The sequence below is a fragment of the Bison bison genome, unplaced genomic scaffold, assembly GCF_000754665.1.
Source record: "Bison bison bison isolate TAMUID 2011002044 unplaced genomic scaffold, Bison_UMD1.0 scf7180017864214, whole genome shotgun sequence".
NCBI lineage: Eukaryota > Metazoa > Chordata > Mammalia > Artiodactyla > Bovidae > Bison > Bison bison.
Window position 1 is genome coordinate 85,266 of NW_011494786.1, and position 21,027 is coordinate 106,292.

The 21,027-nt window shown below is 44.1% G+C and overlaps 1 protein-coding gene across 2 annotated transcripts in view; it reads right to left on the minus strand.

Moving 5' to 3' along the window:
- The window catches only part of LOC104992393 (glutathione S-transferase A4-like), a 26,315-nt gene extending 6,144 nt beyond the window's left edge, over positions 1–20,171 (minus strand). Inside the window, exons 1-4 of one of the 2 annotated variants that reach the window (XM_010845248.1) lie at positions 20,001–20,171; positions 6,630–6,735; positions 4,506–4,557; positions 1,801–1,933 (exon numbers count right to left, since the gene is read on the minus strand). In XM_010845248.1, the coding sequence (XP_010843550.1) occupies positions 1,801–1,933; positions 4,506–4,557; positions 6,630–6,716 (272 nt within the window). In that variant the 5' untranslated portion in view covers positions 6,717–6,735; positions 20,001–20,171. Of the gene's footprint in view, positions 1–1,800; positions 1,934–4,505; positions 4,558–6,629; positions 6,736–16,091; positions 16,144–20,000 lie in introns of those variants that run through there. The other variant, XM_010845249.1, reaches the window with a different exon arrangement.
- Between the last annotated feature and the right edge of the window lie 856 nt (positions 20,172–21,027).

Below are 21,027 nucleotides of genomic sequence, written 5' to 3' on the forward strand. Positions count from 1 at the left end.
TAGTCAAGGCTATGGTTTTTCCAGTGGTCATGTATAGATGTGAGAGTTGGACTATAAAGACAGCTGAGTGCCAAAGAATTGATGCTTTTGAACTTTGGTGTTGGAGAAGACTCTTGAGAGTCCCTTGGACTGCAAGGAGATCCAACCAGTCCATCCTAAAGGAGATCAGTCCTGGGTGTTCATTGGAAGGACTGATGTTGAGGCTGAACCTCTAATACTTTGGCCACCTGATGTGAAGACCTGCCTCATTGGAAAAGACCCTGATACTGGGAAAGATTGAGGGCAGGAAGAGAAGGGGACGACAGAGGATGAGATGGTTGGATGGCATCATCAACTCAATGGACATGGGTTTGGGTGGACTCCGGGAGCTGGTGATGGACAGGGAGGCCTGGCATGCTATGGTTCAATGCGGTCGCAAAGAGTCAGACACGACTGAGCAACTGAACTGAACTGAACTGAGATATTGGAACAGATGACTTTTTTTTTTTTTTAATTATTGAAGTAGAATTGACTTACAGTATTGTGCTAGTTTCAAGTGTACAGAAAAGTGATTCAGTTATAAGTACATAAGATATATTTATTTTTTCCTTATAGGTTATTACAAAATATTGAGTATAATTTGTGATAGGTCCCCTGAACAGGTCCCCGACCACAAATCCAGGAAAATTTTTACTGTTTAAGTTTACTCATTTCCTGTAAAACTGCACTATTCCTGGGAGAAAGAACCCAGCCATGCCCAGCCAGGCCTAGCACAGTGCATAGCACAGACTGGATCCCTGTGGTGTAGAAATGCAAAAAAAAGGCCACAAATCTTCACTCTTCAGTGTTTGTGGTAAAGCTTGGCAGCTCTTCTGTTAGTAGATGGGGTCTGCTGCTTGGGCTAACCTCATGACTCAATTTGACCACTAGAATGATGTCCCAGTTCTGAGCCCAGAAGCTAACAGCCTGTGTGCTTTCTGAGAACCCTACCTGGCTGCAATCAGAACAAGCTCGGGAAAAGAGGACAAGAGACAGGTGGCCACTTGCTCACCAACTGATGGTCAGCCAGCACCCCAACTAGATTCTCCTTGCTGACTACCAGGTGACCACAGACCTAGGAGTGAGTCCAGCCAAGATACATCAAGCCTGGCCTGAAAATCCTGACACCCAGATGACCCGTTGACTGGTGGCATTGTTTAGTCACTCGGTCGTATCCAACTCTTTTGCAACCCCATTGACTGTAGCCTGCCACACTTCTCTGTCTATGGGATTTCCTAGGCAAGAATTCTGGAGTGGGTTGTCATTTCCTTCTCCAGGGGATCTTCCTGGCCCAAGGATCAAACCCAAGTCTCCTGCATTGCCAAGCAGATTCTTTACTGAGCCACCAAGGCTTCCCCCATAGACCAGTGAGCAATAACAAGTCCTTGCTGACTTAAGTCCCTGGGCTTCAGGGTGACATGTTATACAGCATTATTTGCAGTAATAGGTCGTTGATACAATGCTCAATATTTGTTTGCTGAGTCAGTCATTGCCACCGTTGTGCAGAGTGGTTTATGAGATCATTTTATGAAAACACACTTTGTTAGGAGTGGGGAGAGAATATGAGAATGTCAAATGCAGACCATTGTGAAGAGTAGAAGGGGCGTCCAGGAGCAGGTGTTCAGAGCATGCCCAAGATATACTGGGGTAGCACAAGCATCTTCCCTTGTCTCCTTGTCTCCTCCCCTCCCTCCAGGCTGAAAGGCTGCATCTGATCTGGGTCTCCGTATAGGAAGACAGAGCTTGGAGAAGAACCAAGTATTGGCACGGGCACTCTGGTACCTGACTGTCTCCTTCATGTCCTTCCCATGCAAGTTGTACTTGACAGCAAGGTAGCTGAGGATGGCTCTTGTCTGTGTCAGCTCCATTCCATCAATTTCAACCAGAGGCACCTGGCCAAAAAGCAGGCGTCCGTCTGTGGTTTGAGCGAAGAGATTAGGTTAAGAGACTCTCCCTTTATGGTTGTGGTCAGCCTACAGGAGGATCCACTTCTAATTTTGTTGAGTAATTCTTAGTTTTCATCCAAAGGGGTGAGTTTAAGACCCCGGTTGTTGAGGAAATGCCTACCATTTGTTTAATGGAAAATGTGAGATTTGCTTGATAGGTACATGGGTTTTTGCACGTTGGTTAATCATGGTTATTTAAGGCTTTCTACATTTGCTCTGACTGTATTATAGTATCAGTCTTTTTGGTTTTCAAAGTTTCAGGTGTATCAGAATCACCTGGAAGAGGTGGTTGTTAAAAATACTCACCCCACCTTCCAGATACTCTGATTCAGGGATGGAGTCTGAATTCTTTAAAAAGTACAACAGGTATCACTCTAGGTCTGCATGGCAATGGGATGGATGTGACAGCAAGAACCCAGGTCCCAGGCCCACATGTTAGCTTTGGCCCTTCGAGCCCTGTGACTTTAAATAAATGACTTATCTGAGCTCCAGTTTCCTTTTCTCTAAAATAGCTGTAATATCCATCGAGCAGGATTTTGAAAAGATGAAACATCATAACATAAGTATAACACTGAATACTGTCAACAATCAAGGTTCAGTAAAATCAAATTTTTCTTCTTTCTGAGTGAACTGCTGATATAAATAATTTATTTAAAGATGTACTTTTTCATGGGGTCTTGAAGGAATGAATAGCCTTTAAATTTTCATAAACACCTGTACATTAATGAGAATAAGGAATTTTACCCAGAATAGGAGTCAGATTTCACTAGTGCACTGGCAAAGGCCACAGTTAATCTCCCCAGCTTCCAATAATTGACCTAATGAGACGTGGGAACGTGGTGGCAGAGAGCTAGCACAGGCACCACTGGCAGCTTTCCGGGGAGCCAGTGTCCCTGTTTTTTGGGGGTGATGGAGGACTTTAGACACATCTTTAACTTCTCCGAGCCTGTTTTCTGATCTGTAACAGTATCTGTCCTCCCCATTTTACTGAGTTTCTTTGGGCAAGCTCGTACTTCAGAAATATCAATACTATTTTTAGCGGAGAGACTACTAAACCTCCATTTCCTGAGACAGTTCTACATTTGTCCAAAACTGAATAAACATCTAAAGCTGAGCTCTGTGTTGCTGTTCATGAATGATGCAAACAGCCGTTAGAAATGATCCCTGCTTCTAGGAGCTGATGATCCTCTTCGGAAGAATTGAAGAAAATCTCAGATCAAGAACACAGGAGAGGACCTTTGAGATCATTTGGTTCAGTTTGTTCATATTACGGACAATGCACTGTGGAGGCCAGTGGGGCAAAGTGACTTGCTCGGACCCAGAGAGGACAGCTAAGCCAGCAGAAGGGGGCCTCCTGACTCCCAGTCCAGTGCTCTCTCGGGACTGCTCACAGATGGCAGCAATGCCCAGGAGGCTGTCCTCAACAGCCTCACAGACCCAGCGAGGGATGGAGGGTTCCCTAGGATTTCCTGCATTTCTAGGGAATACTAGGAGTGCCAGGGAAATCCCTGGCATTTCCTGCCAGATTGATCATGGAGGAGTTTATACAACAACATCCATTTATTTATTCAATGCATAGGTATTTAACCACTACTATGTGACTGTCCTTATTTAGAGTAAAATGGGGCAGAAATGAAGAGGAAGAGGGGAAGAGACGCTTCAGAGGGATTCTAGATGATAAAGGTCCTGAATGAAAACTGGGGAAGGGTTAAGCAGGTCTTCCCTCTCCATGAGATTTCCTGGTACTCTGCAGTCAAGACAAGAAAGATTCTCTTATTGTATGGCAAGAAGACAGGATGAAGAGAAATGAAAGGTCTTGACCAAAGCCATGCAGTTTGTAAATGGCAGGTCTGCTGATGATTCGCTGAAAGTCTTTCTTAAAAAATAATCTGTGGTAATTTCATGACTGCTTATCAGCAACGATAGGGACCCTGGGTTTCCTTAGATAAAAAAAATAACATTATGGCTGTGAGAAGTAGGACTGGAGAAATATCAGTCTTCTCTCTTAGTGGGAGAAAATCGGGGAATTGTAGGGATTAAGAACTTCTGAATGTAATCAAATTTGGATCTTTTCTATAGTTTTGATTCTACAGTTGTGACCTGGTAAAATTATCTCTGTTAATCTGCTAAAACCACTAAGAAAAAGTGAATATGAACCACAAGAACCAGGGAATATTTTAGATCTAATTCACCTGCCCTTTTTTTCCCTCTCCTCTGGCCCACTGGATCATTGTGAAGAATCCTTGAAGCCTTCTCTGGTGGGGTGGGGATTATTGAACCAGTTGGCACTGGATCAACCCAGGCTGTTGCTAAGTTGAAGCCAGAGTCATAACCTACTCGATACCTTTTTATGAGGCTAAGGAGGCAGAGCAGATGACACCTTTAGCTCTACACTGGGGGCAAAGTGAACAGTTAGTATTAGCAATCATGCTGTTTGCCTTTTCTAATGGTTGTCATTCTAGAGTTCTGTGCTGAAATGAATATTTCTGGGAACATATTTTATTTTTCCCGTAAGATAACATTGAATAAATCTAGGCTCACCCTTCTGCAACTTCTCATATTGTTCTCTTGTTTCAAGAAATTCTTCTTCAAACTAAAAAAAAAAATAAACAGGATACATTGTTATAAACCTAAGGTGAGAGAAAGAAAAGAAATGCTTATAGTATAAAATTCCCAACATCTTCCAGAATGAAAATATTATAAAAATTAGTTAAAAAAATTAGCACCTGTTCAAGAATTTGTTACTGAGAGGATCTGTCCCTCCTTTAAGTGGATAAGTGTGTTTGCATCTCCTGCATAAACATACGTATTCATTTTCAAATAAAAAAATCACCTTGAACCGCCCCCCCCAAAAAAGAAAGAAAAGACCACAAAGTTATCAACTATCATGTAGCTGAAAACTCTGACAGACCATGCATGTAAGAGTAGCTTAGGCTAACATGGGACAGGCACCCTTCCTAATTAAAGGATATCCCCAAGCCCCCATTCATATATTTCCTTGTCCTCATCTTAGCTCTACCTTCTCTCCAAACTCTTGCCCTCTCCTCCAATTGCTCCCTGATTTCTCCTCTTCCCTTTCTTCTCTTTTTTTCTTCTCTCTCTTCTGCATCCTCTTCCCTCCATATCAGGTCAAATTAGGCATTTCTTTTTGCTCACATACTCAGTGAAAGGGACCCAAAGATCATTACTCAAGTGGGAGTATCATCATTTACTGATGGAGTTTCCAGAGCTTTTGTGGGACAGAGTGATTTTTTGTACACCAAACCTTGAAATGGGGCTTAAGATAAGGGGAGTAAATAAAGCAAAATAAAGAAGATCCCAAGTCCATGTTCTAGAGGAGGTGGCATTCAATCAGGGACAAGGGAGTCTATACCTGCATGAAACAGAACAATTCCAAAGCACTTGTTAAAAAATCTATGAAAAAGTCAGAGAGAGGGTTAAGAAAAAATACTGAAATTAGGGAAAGATCCCTGTGGGGTAAGCCTTTAGGAGAAGGGTCAAGGGGTGGTGGGCAAGCTGCAGCTGGGCCTGAAGTTCCAGTGGACAGCCATGGGTAGAACAGGACTGAAGTGCTGACCAGAGTTGGAAAGACCCTGGGAAATGAGCTGGTCTCAACTGAGAGAATGATTCAAATGTGAGTCTCTTCTATCTCCTCAATTTGATATCCACCAAGATTATGGCAGAAAGTGAAGAGGAACTCAAAAGCCTCTTGATGAAAGTGAAAGAGGGGAGTAAAAAAGTTGGCTTAAAGCTCAACATTCAGAAAACTAAGATCATGGCATCTGGTCCCATCACTTCATGGCAAATAGATGGGGAAACAGTGGAAACAGTGACAGACTTTATTTTGGGGGCTCCAAAATCACTGCAGATGGTAATTGCAGCCATGAAGTTAAAAGACACTTACTCCTTGGAAGGAAAGTTATGACCAACCTAGATAGCATATTCAAAAGCAGAGACACTACTTTGCCAACAAAGGTCCATCTAGTCAAGGCTATGGTTTTTCCAGTGGTCATGTATGGATGTGAGAGTTGGACTGTGAAGAAAGCTGAGTGCTGAAGAATTGATGCTTTTGAACTGTGGTGTTGGAGAAGACTCTTGAGAGTCCCTTGGACTGCAGGGGGATCCAACCAGTCCATTCTAAAGGAGACCAGTCCTTGGTGTTCATGGGAAGGAATGATCCTGAGGCTGAAACTCCAGTACTTTGGCCACCTCATGCAAAGAGTTGACTCATTGGAAAAGACCCTGATGCTGGGAGGGATTGGGGGCAGGAGGAGAAGGGGACGACAGAGGATGAGATGGCTGGATGGCATCACCAACCTGATGGATGTGAGTTTGAGTGAACTCTGGGAGTTGGTGATGGACAGGGAGGCCTGGCATGCTGCGATTCATGGGGTCGCAAAGAGTCGGACACGACTGAGTGACTGAACTGAACTGAAGATCTTTCTAGGCTCAGGAATCTTCCAGAACACCTCCCTAGGCTTCTCCCTTCCTACCCCTGTTTAAGCAGAGGACTATGAGCCCACCTTCACCTCAAGAAGGCAGTTGGAAAGGGAAAGAGTGGATACAGATTGAAAGGCACCATCCTGACTTTTGAAAGGTGAAGAGGACCACTTCAGTCTCACCCAGATTACCCGCCCCACTTCCATTTCCCAATCGGGAACCCACCTCCACACCAGCTGCAGCCAGCAGCCAGCGGATAGACTCCATCCTGCCTCGGCCGTGGAAGTACCAGAGCTTGGGTTTGGCTGCCATGACTGCTGGCTTGGGTTTTCTGAAGGGCAAAATAAGAACATGTGTTTAAAAGAACAAACTAGCACAGACTATATGGTGTATCTCCCCTTAATTCCAAAATTGGTGAAACAAAACTATTATTTAGGGATGCATACATAGGAGGCAAAAGTATGAAGAGAAGCAAAGAAATAATTATGACAGACACAAGATGGTGGTTACCTCTAGTGAGGAGAAATGGGGGCTGATTGGATCGGGGTATGGGGGTTCTGGGATGCTAATAACGTTCTGTTTCTGAAACAGAATTAGTAATTAGCCTTTATAATTAATCTTTAAACTGTATAGAAATACTCTTGCACTTTCCTGTGTGTATGCTCTGTCTCACAATTTAAGAAATAGGAAAAGAACAAACAAACCAGTTAAGCCCCAAACTGCCCTGCATTACATGCTAGCCAGGATCCCACTTTCAGTGGCTGCTTATGCTAACAAAACTCGCAAGGAAGTAAGAAAATCAGAATAACAGTAGTCAGTTTATGATGAGAAACGTAACTGTTAATACCCACAATCATATGCGAACGGAGTCACTTGGGTTCTCAAGTCTTGAGGTTTTTGAAGCCATTTCCCCACAGCCAGCCACTTCTCCTCTGCATTGGATTTACAGTTTAACTCTTGGAGAAGTTTGATTCCTTTCCTGCCGTCTTGCCACTTCCTGGGCACTGGCTATGTTTGGTTGTCAAGATTCATTCCTTTTAAACTGCCTGGTTAGCTCTTGCATGACAATTTCAAGAGCTTCTTGAAAACCCACCACTGTATTGTCCCGGGAGACACAATGATTAAAAAGGTACCACGGTTCTCTGATTAGAGAAACTATGCTTAGGTCCAGCAGCTCACTACTAACAAACCTTGAAACAAATTGTACAATAAACCGAATGTGGAGAAAATATGAGAAGAGGAGACAGTGACTATGTCTTCTTCTTAACCTCTCTCCAACAAGATAACTCCTGAATCCTCTGATCTCCTGGAGCATCCCTTATAGGATGATTAAGGACCAGATAGAAGCAGCCCCTCATACTCGTAGAAATCAAAAGGAAGAAGGTGCAGCCAAATACATACAGTTGGTTCCTGTGCCTGGGACATTCACATCCAGATGGCCAGCTTCCAGGTCCTGATCATGTGTCAGGAGGCAAATGAAACTGGCAACTGACAAATGGGTCCTGGCTCAGAGGACCCCCTCCAGGTCTGCAGGCATTCTGCAGCTTTCAGATAAAAATCAAGCAATACTGGTGAAGTCAAATGCTGGTGTCTCACTTGGGAAGCTCCATCTTCCTCTCTCTTGGGTGCACAGTGCTCCCACATTTGACCCCTCTCTACCTGCCCTGAGAAACAGGGATGAGGATGTAAGTCAAACTGCGGCTGCTCTGAGGTTGCTTCCTGTCATTCTGTCTCCCTGAAATGTTTGGTCCAAATTCTGTTTGAAATAAACCCAATGGGACTCTTTTTATAGTGATTCTATTCTGCTCCCCTAGTTGGCCAAAAGTTACCCTTTGGTTTAGAAACCATGGATCTAAATACAGGCATCTCTGGTAGCTTCCAGAAAGCTGTTTCTGAGCAGTGGGTGCTAAAGTGTAGGCTGAATAGTCTTTCTTCTGTCTGGTTATTCTCTTAGTGAGATGAAAACTCACAGCCCTGGACTGCTCACAGGAGATGGGCACCTCATGTGGCCACTGAGTGTCATGACTTGGAGGCTCCAGATTATGTATTAGTTCTTGTCAAGAGTGAGCTACCAATGATGCCAATGATACAGAACTCTCAGACAAAAGGACTGTAAGCAAAATGCCATTCTAAACGTATTAAGAATGGGACAAGCTTCTTGTTGGCATGGCAGTTGATATTCGAAGGGATGTAGAGATACGTGCTTTCGAGGTGGAATCAGTGAGAAGCTGCAAACATCGGACAAGTGGAGAGCAGTCTGGCGTCAGGAATGGAATGAGGGGAGAGTCACTGAGTGAGAGGGAGGCCTGGGCTCCATTGAATACAACCTCCTGGATGTGGCTAACAACCCCTTGGGCCCGTCCAAGAGAATGAACAGTGAGAAAGCTTGTGACTCACTGTAGGACTTTGTGAGGCCTTCTGGGAACAGATCCCTTTTCTCCTGTCTTCTGTTGTCACTCCTTTCTGAAGTACCTAGCTAACAGCATCTGATGGACATTCCCGAGTTGTTTTACAGATGCTAAAACCACCACCAAATGGGAGAAACTAATTACTTGATGATCACGAGCACATAGGCCCCAGACCTACCAGAGCCTGAGGACTGATAACGTGATACCAGCCCCTACCCTCGCCTGGCCTTTAAAAATGCTTTGCTGAAATCCATCGGAGAGTTTGCGCTTTTTGAGCACTAGCTGTCCTGGACGCCTTGCTTGGTACCCTGCAATAAGTGCTACTCTTTCCGTTACCACAGCCCAGTGTCAGTAGAATGGCTTTATTGAACATAGGCAAGTGGACCCAAGTTTGGATCTGATTCTGTTCAGGTACAGCTTGCTCTGTGTTAGACATGGGGTTGGATGCTCAAACAGAAATGATAAGTGAGTGTGACTACTCCCATCCTTCAAAGGCTGGGGGCTCTGTGCTTTAGAGTCATGAGTCCTCACTATTGTACAACCTTATTCCATCTCTCTAGGCCTCTGTCTCCTAATCCTTAAGATGGGGGTAGTGGTTGTACTCCCTGCCTCAGAGAGTTGTTGTGAAGACCAAGGATTGAAAAAAATTAATAGATAAAATACATACCATCATGTCTCACCCATATCAACTAGAGTCTTCCATGCTTCTTTAATCAAATTACAGGTGGATATGGTATTTTCTTAGAATTTTTTATGCTAAGATTGGCTTGTTTTACACATGATTTATGTTTGTCACAAACGCAACTGATACTTGTAAAAGAGAGCTAAAACTTTTGGAAATTTGATCAGATATTGCAATAGAAGATATTTAAAATGTAAAAACTGGCGTGGTTTTTGCCTTCATTTGTGGTTATGAGGGTAATTGGAGCACGTGCAGGGTTTGCTGCTGTAAAGAAGTGTATTTGGGAATTTAATGTGACCCTTTGTGTTCACAATTTCCCTCCCCCACCCACTTACTTCGGCCTGACCCACAAACAGTCTCAAGATGTGTAGGAAGTTAAAGGATGAATCAACTCCCCTCCCCACCACTACCTCCAAGTCTTCCCTGGTGCCCAAGGGAGCCCCCAAAGCCCAGGGTTACAATGAAGGAGAACTCATTTCAGATAAACAGGACCATAGCCTGCAATCTTACCTTCCAGTGCAAAAGAAAGAAAACTTTTTTTCTAGTTGTTAGTAACCAGCCACCACTTCTTATAAAAATCCCAGCAAGTGTTCATGTGCCCCATTGATGGCTGCCTCTAGCCAACTAGCCGCTCTTCCTCACCTCTCAGCCCGCGCTCCACAACGTTCTGAATTGGGCTCTCAGGTGAATGATGGAGTCTCAACAGGACTCTGGTCCCCACTCAACCCCTCCCAGGAGGAACTGTTCCTTCTAGAATAGCAGAGACAGACAAGGGGCCCAGTACATCTTACAATCTCACACCATAGCCCAGGATGAACTGCTCCGCTGGATTCAATACCACAATATATTAAGCTCCTGGTAGGCAGGAGTCGTGACATAGTTCTTCCATCTCCTGCAGAACCAACCCAGCATTATCCTAGACATATGGCAGCTATTACCTCAATGAGCCACATACAAAGACCAGTTTTTTCATTTGTTAAGATTTCTGTGTTTGATCATTCATTCTTTCAACATTAAATGTTTATGGATCTCCTTCTTTGGCTATAGTCCTAGGCTGCACACTGCAGTCATACAAAGATAAATAAGATGTGGTTTCTGCCATTGAAAACCTTATATCTAGTGATGGAAATATCCAGACCATGAAGAGGTAAGTCAGAATAAGTGTTTACGAAAAGCATAATATAGTATTACAGGGACAGAGCCTTACAGATTAGGTATATATAAATATGTTTGGTTCCTTGAGCCCCCACCTCTCCCTACTCCCAAGGCATTATAGATTAATGGCCTAAATCAACTTCTTTAGTCCTTTATCCTTGACCTGTAATGAATTTCAACAAAGATTAATTTCAAACCACAACTTGGTAACACAGAGGCCCAAGTTTATGCTTCAGAAAGTAAACCCCATTGTCATTGTTTAAAAAAAAGAACATTGTCAAAGCTTGAAAGAACAGGTGTGATGGAAATATTCATCCTGCTTGTGGGAAACAAAGAAGCCAAGAACAAAAGGATTCTTTCTGGATTTCATCCCAAATGCAAACAGCTCTGAGAACACAGCTTGCTGGAAGAACAAGAGCCTGAGGAGTCACGCTGAGTATAAATTCACTCGCATCTCTTCAAGTCTGCTTTTTGTGTTGACCTTGACCAACAGGTGTGTCCTGAGTTAAATACACCTTGTTCCCAAAGTAGACTCCTTGCCTGACTCCTTTTACAAAAATAATTTTATTTATTCATTTATTTTGGCTGTGCTGAGTCTTTGTTGCCATGTGAGCTTTTCTCTAGTTGCAGGGAGTGGGGGCTACTCTAGAGTCATGGTGTGAAGGCTTCTCTTTGTGGTGGTGTCTCTTGTTGAGGAGCACAGACTCTAGGGCACGTGGGCTTCAGCAGTTGCAGCACGTGGGCTCAGTAGTTGTGGCACAGGGGCTTAGTTGCTCCGCAGCACGTGGGATCTTCCTGGATCAGGGATCGAACCTATGTCTCCTGCGTTGGCAGGTGGATTCTTTACTGCTGAGCCACCAGGGAAGCCCTCCCCACATGACTCTTCTGACAGTGGGAATTGAGACTCATCACTCAGGGGTGTTGAACTTCTCCTGTGTGCGGCTTTACCTGAGGTGAGCAGGATTATGCACATCCCACTTAGAACCCCAGGTGCCCAAGGCAAGGTGGGCAGAAAGCAGCCATGATGGTATGACAGCCTTTGGATATTCGGTGTGTGGTCTTTCAGTAATAAGCATGCCCTAAATTTCTTTTTCTTTTTTTTTTTTTGTGACTGTAAATTAAGCAATGACTTATGTGATAAAAACCAGAAAGCAAAACCCACAAATTTTTAAAAATTGCACTTACCAGTACTTAAAACTTTGCTTTTCAAAAGGTATTTTTTAACAAAAAGAAAAGGCAAATCAGATATTGGGAGAAATTATTTACAAAGCGTACCTGATTTAAGGAACTCATCCAGAATGTATAAAGAACACTTGTACCTCAATAATAAAAAATAAAAACCAACACTTAAAACCAGTGGAAAAAAAAAAAAAAAAAAACAACCCAGTGGGCAAAAATTTGAGCAGATAAAACTAAAATTAAAAAAACAATTTTAGAAAATGTGGAAGAACATGTATCTGAGTTGGGCCCTGGATACCAGGAAAAGCAAAGACCTATGTCTAGATTTCAGCTCCTCTTCTCACTTGAGTAAGTTTTTTAAACCTCTCTCAGCTACAGTTTCCTTATAGTCCCTAAATCATTTGGTTAGTGGTAGAAATGTGATGGCAACCCACTCCAGTGTTCTTGCCTGGAGAATCCCAGGGACGGGGGAGCCTGCTGGGCTGCCGTCTATGGGGTCGCACAGAGTCGGACACGACTGACGCGACTTAGCAGCAGCAGCAGAAATGTGAAAGTGTGCAAACTGCTGAACATAGTAAGGACTCAAAAAATGGCATCTGCGCCCCCCTCACACACACACACGCATACACACGCCTATATCTCCAGATTGTAGCAACAGTCACATGTGAGAAAAAAAAAATCAATGGAAGTGGAAGGCGTTCTTTAGAAGTGTATTTGTTGTTGTTTTCTGCTTTGTTTCTTTGGCTGTGTGGCATGCGGGATCGTAGTTCCCTGACTAGGGACTGAACCATGCCCCCTGCTGTGGAAGCATAGAGACCTGAACACTGGACCTGCAGCATCAGCTTTGTCAAGGAACTTGTTAGAAATGCAGAATCTCAGTTCCTGGGCTGGATCTACTGAATCAAAGGCTGCATTTTTCACAAGACCCCCCAAGGGATTCATTTGAACCCAGGCAGAGCCCAGAGAAATTGCGGATTTGGTTCCAGACCACGGCAATAAAGTGAATACTGGAATAAAGTGAGTCACACTTTTTTTGTTTGTTTCCTAGGGCAGCTCCCAGTACAGGAAGGACCCAAGTGACATTTCCTCTCTGAAAAACTACCACCTCCCCAGTCCTCATTTTCAAGGTAAAGACATTACGATTTCCTTAGGATGTCCCTGAAGCTCAGGGTGCTTTTGCCGACTTGAGTCTGTGGAATTATATCTGGAAGAACTTTTAGACCCCATCTAGTGGAGAAGGCAGTGGCACCCCACTCCAGTACTCTTGCCTGGAAAATCCCATGGACGGAGGAGCCTGGTAGGCTGCAGTCCATGGGGTTGCTAAGAGTCAGACACGACTGAGCGACATCCCTTTCACTTTTCACTTTCATGCACTGGAGAAGGAAATGGCAACCCACTCCAGTGTTCTTGCCTGGAAAATCCCAGGGACGGGGAAGCCTGGTGGGCTGCCCTCTATGGGGACGCACAGAGTCGGACACGACTGAAGCGACTTAGCAGCAGCAGTAGCAGCAGCAGTGCATATAAAAGTTATGCTCGTACTATACTGTATTTTTTAACTGTGCTATATACCATTATGTCTAAAAAAATGTACATAGCTTAATTAGAAAATACTTTATTGCTAAAAAATGCTTGCCATCACCTGAACTTGCAGCAAGTCATAATCTTCTTGCAATAGTAACATCAAAGATCACTTATCATCATAACAAGTTAATAATAATGAAAAAATTTGAAATATCATGATATTTACCAAAATGTGATACAGAGACACAAAGTGAACAAATGCTAATTGGAAAAATGATGCTGACAAACTTGCTTGAAGCAGGGTTTCACAAAACTACTATTTGTGAAAAAAAAGTAAAACAAAGAAACAGTGCAATAGCTGCAGAGCACAATAAAACGAGATGTGCCTGTACTAAAATTAAGCTTGAGAAGCCAGATCTAGAGTGAAAGCCCAACTACACTACACCTGGGACTCAGGGTGTGGCCCCAGGTTCTCCCAGGATTTGCTGCACAGGCACAAAATACAGAATCTGATGTTTAAAAAGCAGGCTGAGCAAATGGTGATGTGCAGGAGGGTGTGGGGCCAGAATAGAGAAAGGGAAGGGGAGAGAGAATCAGGCAGAATTCTATTTCCTATGTTGAATCATTTACACTGACCCCCTTAAAGAGAGGAATTCCTAGGATGCAAGGCCTCCTCCAATCTCCAAAATTAACCAAGTACCAGGTGTGTAGATCCAAGCTCTTGGGCAGATCTGGAAAAACAGATGTCAGTTTCTTCAACTGTAAAATGAGGAGTTGGTTCAGAGTTCAATCATCTTCCTTTTCTCAGCTTTAACAGTCTTTCTGATCTTACTTCTTTTCCCCTATATTCATTCGCCCTTTGCTCCTATCTGCTGAACATACATGTTGGGAAATCAGCCAGTCTTTTGGGGGCGATGGGTGTGAAATTCTGCTGACAATGTTAACAGTTGTTCTGGATAATTTAGGCATATCAATGCACATTTTCCTTGATTTCAGTTAGGCAAAAAGCAGGCTTTTATTGAGTTTTTAAGATAATGAAAGTTTTGAGAGATTAACTAAAGAAGTTGCCAGTTTTAGCAGATGTTTTGGGCCAGAATACAAGAGGCGAATTTTGAATCTATTATCACTAGAAATATCCTTGACATTTATTCTGCTTCTCCAGTGGATCAGAACCGTCTACCTTCATGACAAAGCAGAGCAGCGCATGGGCTCTTAGTTTCCCAGCCAGAAATCGAACCTGTGCCCCCTGTACTGGGAGTACAGAGTCTTGAACACTGGACCCCCAGGGAAGTTCCTGGATCTGACACCTTAATTAGTTGGGTTTGACATGCTATCAGAGGGAAAGTCTCCTACATGGAGCCCCCACCCCCACTCCACCCTCACCAAAAGAGCTGCGTTAGTGTTTACATGTAGAGAAGGCAATGGCACCCCACTCCAGTACTCTTGCCTGGAAAATCCCATGGATGGAGGAGCCTGGTAGGCTGCAGTCCATGGGGTCACTAAGAGTTGGACATGACTGAGCGACTTCCCTTTCACTTTTCACTTTCGTGCATTGGAGAAGGAAATGGCAACCCACTCCAGTGTTCTTGCCTGGAGAATCCCAGGGACGGGGGAGCCTGGTGGGCTGCCGTCTATGGGATCTCACAGAGTAGGACACGACTGAAGCGACTTAGCAGCAGCAGCAGCAGCAGTGTTTACATGACATTTTAAAGACACAAATAGCTGAACCCTATTCCTGGGTGAGGTGGGAGTGGGGATTACTTATAGCATGATGAGGGAGGTAATTTTGTTCCAAGTTCACATGCTAAGTAAGCATCTTCTATATTTCAGTTATAGAAATGAAATTTCCTTTGCATTAAAGTCTAACAGATTGATTCATGTTGACTTATCCTCGAAAGGTTAACAAACTTACTTAAATGAAAAATATAGCTGAGGGAGGAGACTTTCATCCCACGCTCCTTGGAGGATAAACAAAGTGAACCACAACATGGCCCACTGCTGTTAAAAACTGGGGCAAATTCTAGAAAAATCTGTGTCAGGGTTTGACTTAGAGACTCCTGCTTTCAACTTGGCGCCATCCCCTGAGGAAGCAAGACCCCAGGGGAAGACCCCAGTGTCAGATCATTTGAACTGAATCTTCCACGCATTCAAGGGATGCAGGAGATTGAGTTTACCTGTAGGCACCCAGCACAGAGCGGGTGATTTCTGTGTTCTTTCCAGCTGTGTTCAAAACGATGCAATTTGGCCAAGGAGGAAAAAATGTCATGGCTCAAAAATTAACAAACGCTTAAGTTCCACCAAGGGCGTTATGTCCACCAATCAACTGAAATACCACTTGACTCTTACATACTTATTTTTGAAATTACACTTAATATGTAACACAGTTTTGAGGGCATTTGAATGTCTGACATAATGCACATTTCATGCATCGAAATGATAGTCTTCAAAGGCCTTGTTTAGATGTACATATGCTATTTCATTTTCATAGGTGTATCTACTCTGCAGAAAAAAATACCCATTCCTTTTGTTTGATACAAGCAAGTTTAGAAATAGTCATTACTGTAGAGCAGAGACTGGAACAGCATTTTAAATCAACTATACTTCAACAAAAATAAAAGTAAATAATAGTCATTAAGTTAACCATAAAATCACAAAAATTTCTGACTACAAGTGACAAATTTGGTCACAAAATAAACTATCCAACCAAGCCTAAAAAGAACAGATAAGAACTTCACCACTAACCTTATCTCTTCCTGGATCTCCTCTCTGGGGTGCTTCAGGGGGATTATGTGAGGATTTATAACCCTTTCTTTTCTAATTGAACGCTCTACCCCTTCAAGGGATTGGCCAATGAGCATTCGAGTTTGTACATACCTCTAGGGCTTCACTTTACATCCATTGTTTGGATGTTAGATCAGGTTACTCAAGTATGTTGAAAGAAAGATTCCACTGGCTCATGCAACAAATATTTACTGAGTACCACTCTGTGCCTGGTACTGTTTTAGTCCCAGGGTCTACGATGTTACATATGTCAGACTCAATTCCTGCATTGGTGGTACTGCTTACATTCTAGTTGGGGAAAACAGGCTGTATGAATATATAAGCAAATAAGTGCGAGGTGTTCAGAATAATAATGCCAACAATGTATCAGATGATTATAGCTTAAGGATAAAAGAAATCTATGACAACAGTGTTATAAGGGGTAGGACGGAGGAATTATAAGCAGTTATAAGGTACCTGAGAAGTCTGTATGCAGATCAAGAAGCAACAGTTAGAACTGGACATGGAACAACAGACTGGTTCCAAATAGGAAAAGGAGTACGTCAAGGCTGTATATTGTCATCCTGCTTATTTAAACTTACGTGCAGAATACATCATGCGAAATGCCAGGCTGGATGAAGCACAAGCTGGAATCAATATTGCTGGGAGAAATATCAATAACCTCAGATTCACAGATGACACCACCTTTATGGCAGAAAGCGAAGAACTAAAGAGACTCTTGATGAAAGTGAAAGAAGACAGTGAAAAAGTTGGCTTAAAGCTCAACATTCAGAAAACTAAGATCATGGCATCTGGTCCCATCACTTCATGGCAAATAGATGGAGAAACAGTGGAAACAGTGACAGACTTTATTTTTGGGGGCTCCAAAATCACTGCAGATGGTGACTGTAGCCATGAAATTTAAAGACGCTTACTCCTTGGAAGAAAAGTTATGACCAACCTAGACAGCATATTAAAAAGCAGAGACATTACTTTGCCAACAAAGGTCCATCTCGTTAAGGCTATGGTTTTTCCAGTAGTTATGTAAGGATGTGAGTTGGACTATAAAGAAAGCTGAGCGCTAAGAATTGATGCTTTTGAAGTGTGGCGTTGGAGAAGACTGTTGAGAGTCCCTTGGACTGCAAGGAGATCCAACCAGTCCATCCTAAAGGAAATCAGTCCTGAATATTCATTGGAAGGATTGATGCTGAAGCTGAAACTCCAATACTTTGGCCACCTGATTCGAAGAACTGACTCATTGGAAAAGACCCTGATGCTAGGAAAGATTGAAGGCTGGAGAAGGGGACGACAGAGGACGAGATGGTTGGATGGCATCACTGATTCGATGGACATGAGTTTGAGTAAGCTTCAGGAGTTGGTGATGGACAGGGAAGCCTGGTGTGCTGCAGTCCATGGGGTCGCAAAGAGTCAGACACAACTGAGCAACTGAACTGAACTGATAAGGTACCTGCATCACCTGTGAAGTGATACAGTGTTGTTGGAAGAGGCCTTAGTGTTGTTGTATATAAATATTACAAACTTCAGAACAACCACTAAAACTAGAAAAATACAAACTATAATTGACATGCTAAGAAAGGAGAAAAAATAGAATTATATAACATGCTCAATTAAAACAGACAGGGCAGAAAAAGAGTAGAAGACAAAGCAAAACAGTGGGGGGTGAAGAACCAAGGCAACAAATAGAAAAGAGTCACACAAAAAAGAAAAGAGTAGAGATTAATGCAACCACATCAATAATCACTTTAAATGTGAATTGTCGTGGTCTGTGCACAAGTTGGAAAAGAATCTCTAGACACAGATTCTAGAGGCAGAATGAGAGGAGTATAGAGTTTATTAAAGCAGGAGATACTGTTAGAACAGCGGGCTGGCTCAAGGAAGAGCTGACTCCTTTCATGGATTAGTAGCCAATTTTTATAGTCTCAAGACAAAGAAAATTCCTGCTGGAAGGGTAGCATTAGGTGATTAGTTAGGGTGCTATAGGGTGGGTAATTGGGTGAGTATATTTTCCTAATATGGGGTAAGGGAGCTGGCCAGTTTAGATCAGGGAGGCTCATGGCAATGGTTACTGTGGGACTTGGTCAGTTCGGAGATGACCTTGGTGCAGGGCTCCACCTGTGTGGCCTCTATATAAGGCTTTACACCTGTGACCGTGATACAGAGCTCCATATGAATGTTGTAAACATTCATGAGTGGATTTTAAAACAAGACCCTATTTTTGGTTTTCTGTAAGAAACCCACTTTAAAGACACAGATTGATTAAACAGAGAGATTGATGGTGGGTGTCAAGTGCTTTGAAGAAAATAAAATGATGAGAACATGAGAGATGAGATGGATGATGAGAAAGAAACATGGGGTGCGGGGTTGGGCCACCGAGTTCATGATCAGAAGATTCCCTTAGTGGGAACGTTGAAGCTGATGGAACAAGGATCCCGCCACGGAATCTTCTGGGCAGACAATTTGGGTAAAGGAATAAAATGCACATACAACAAAGTGGGAACACCAGCAAGTACGAGAGCCTGGGCTGGTAGCCATTTGCTGCAGAGGCTGGAATTCACCTTCTGCTGTTGCATCCACAGGCCCTTCCATACCCACCCTCCTCAGGGACCCAGGCAGGAGTGTCACGGGTTCCTTTGGGCACCCAGTCTGCCAAAGCCCTCTAAGCAGCTGATATTGGGTCCTGGGCTCATTAGGTGCTGCACCTCCTCCTCTGACAGACACCAGAACCCCACACCGTTCAGCTCCTCCTTTTGTCCCAGAGGACACTGGAGCCCCCACAAGTGCCCCGTTTACCCCCGGGGTGCCCTTTCACCCCGTTGGCTCAGCTGCTGTGGGGTCTAGCCCGTGAGCCTCATGGGCCCCCTCTGCCCTGTCTCCCTGCCTCACACGTCTGATTCCTTCCTGAACACAGCATGCTGACATCTTTGAGGACAACCATCTGCTGCCTGACCTCCTGGCTCTTTTACCAGAGTCTGGCGGCTTGTGAAGATGGGATGGTGGAGGCTGTTGAGACTAAAAGGTCTGGACCCCCCAAAAAGCTTGTGACAAGGCCAGGAAACTGCACTTGTGCGGGATGGGGGAGGGGGAGCTTGTCTCCAACATGGGAAGTGAACTGAATGATTTAAGGTCGTATAACCCTGAGCAGAGCGGTGTAGAAACCTGTCTTCACTGGAGGCAGCTTGGCTTTTGTCTTTATTTTCACTAATCCTCCGATTCAGCACAGACCCAACTTCCTCACTGGTTGTCTTCTCCAAGAGCCAGCCTTGAGGGCCCCCTTGTGTCTGAGAGAATTAAAACCCCCAGAGCACTGTTTGCACAATGGCTTCTGATCTGCTCGAATAATATTATCAGGCAATGGCCCTGGGTATTGAAATCCCACCCAGTCATATAACAGCTCCCATTTCCTGCTGTCTTACACAACTCAACGACAGAGATCTTGTTACCAAGTCAGTGTCTGGTCCCATGTGTAAATTAATCTCCGAGTGAGGGTAAAGTGTTTGCCCTCACCGAAGCATTGGAAGGGAGCAATCCAAGACCGTCCTTGCTCTGACACCAACGGCAGGTTCACGGTGGTGGTGGTTTAATTGTTCAGTCGTGTCCGACTCTTGTGACCCCCACGGACTGTAGCCCGCCAGGCTCCTCTGTCCATGGAATTCTCCAGGCAAGAATCCTGGAGTGGGCTGCCATTTCCTACTCCAGGGGATCTTCCTGACCCGGGATCACACCCATGTCTCTTACTTCTCCTGCACTTGCAGGTAGGTTCTTTACCACTAGTGCCACCTGGAAAGCCCTCGGAGTGTCCCCCAAACGGCCTAATGCCCGAACAGTCTGCTGGAAAGACTCACAGAACTCACAGAAAATGGTCATACTCACAGCAACGGTTTACTACGGAGAGGACACAGATGAAAATCTGTCAAGGGAAGAGATGCACAGGACTGAGTCCAGAAGGGTTCCAGGCTCAGAGTGTCCAGATGTCCTCATTCGGCAGAACCGGAAGTCCAGGGTTTTATTGGAGCTCCATCACATGGGCATGACTGACCACCCATGTGGCTGATCTGTCTCCAGCCCCCTCCAGGTGGGGCTGACACCACATGACCCAGAGCCCCGCCCTCCATCGCATGTTTGCCGTGGCTCAAAGCCTATGCTTGAAATCATATAGCCGTTGTTATCTACCTGGCCCAGGGCCCCTGGCAAACAAAGATACTCCTATCAGGCATGTCTCCAAATAGTAAATGTTAAGAGAGATTCCAAGGCTTAGAGATCAGCTTCCTGAAGCCAAGGCCAGACCTGTACGTGGGGAAGGTGATTCTTTCTGCATCCCCACCCCAACACCCATTCAGTTTCTTCTTTTTGTTCCTTTGCTCCCAGGAGGCTGGTGGGAGCATCAGCCTGGACACCAGTGCTCCCCAGGCCTGCCCGGTGATGCACCTGCTGCCAGCCCTTGCTCCTTCAGCAGTTCTAAGTATCTGAGTGATGACTGAGTGTTCAAATTGTAAAAATGTGAAGGCAGAAAACCATCTCCACATGTGTTGGATTTTCCTCTAATAAAACTCCAAGGGGCTTGCATTGATTGTGACAGGCATGAAGGGTCACCTCGGGACTGTTTCTTTACATCTGGGCAGAAATCCCTCTTGCAGTAAGAAATGAGTGTGTTTTCTTTATGAGACACGGATCAAATACTTGCCTTTCTCCAGTTTTTAAATTCCCAAGTATTAGCTACTCTCGAGTGGCAATTTTTTCTTTTCTAAAATTACTTCTGCTATTGATGCATCTATCTTGCCTACTGCGTGGTGACTTTTTTCTAAAGCAGGGCTCTGTTTTAGGGTTTTGCCTTCTGGCACCCTGCCTGGCACATAATAGGAGCTCAATTAATATTTGAGATGCAAGTCAATACATGTTT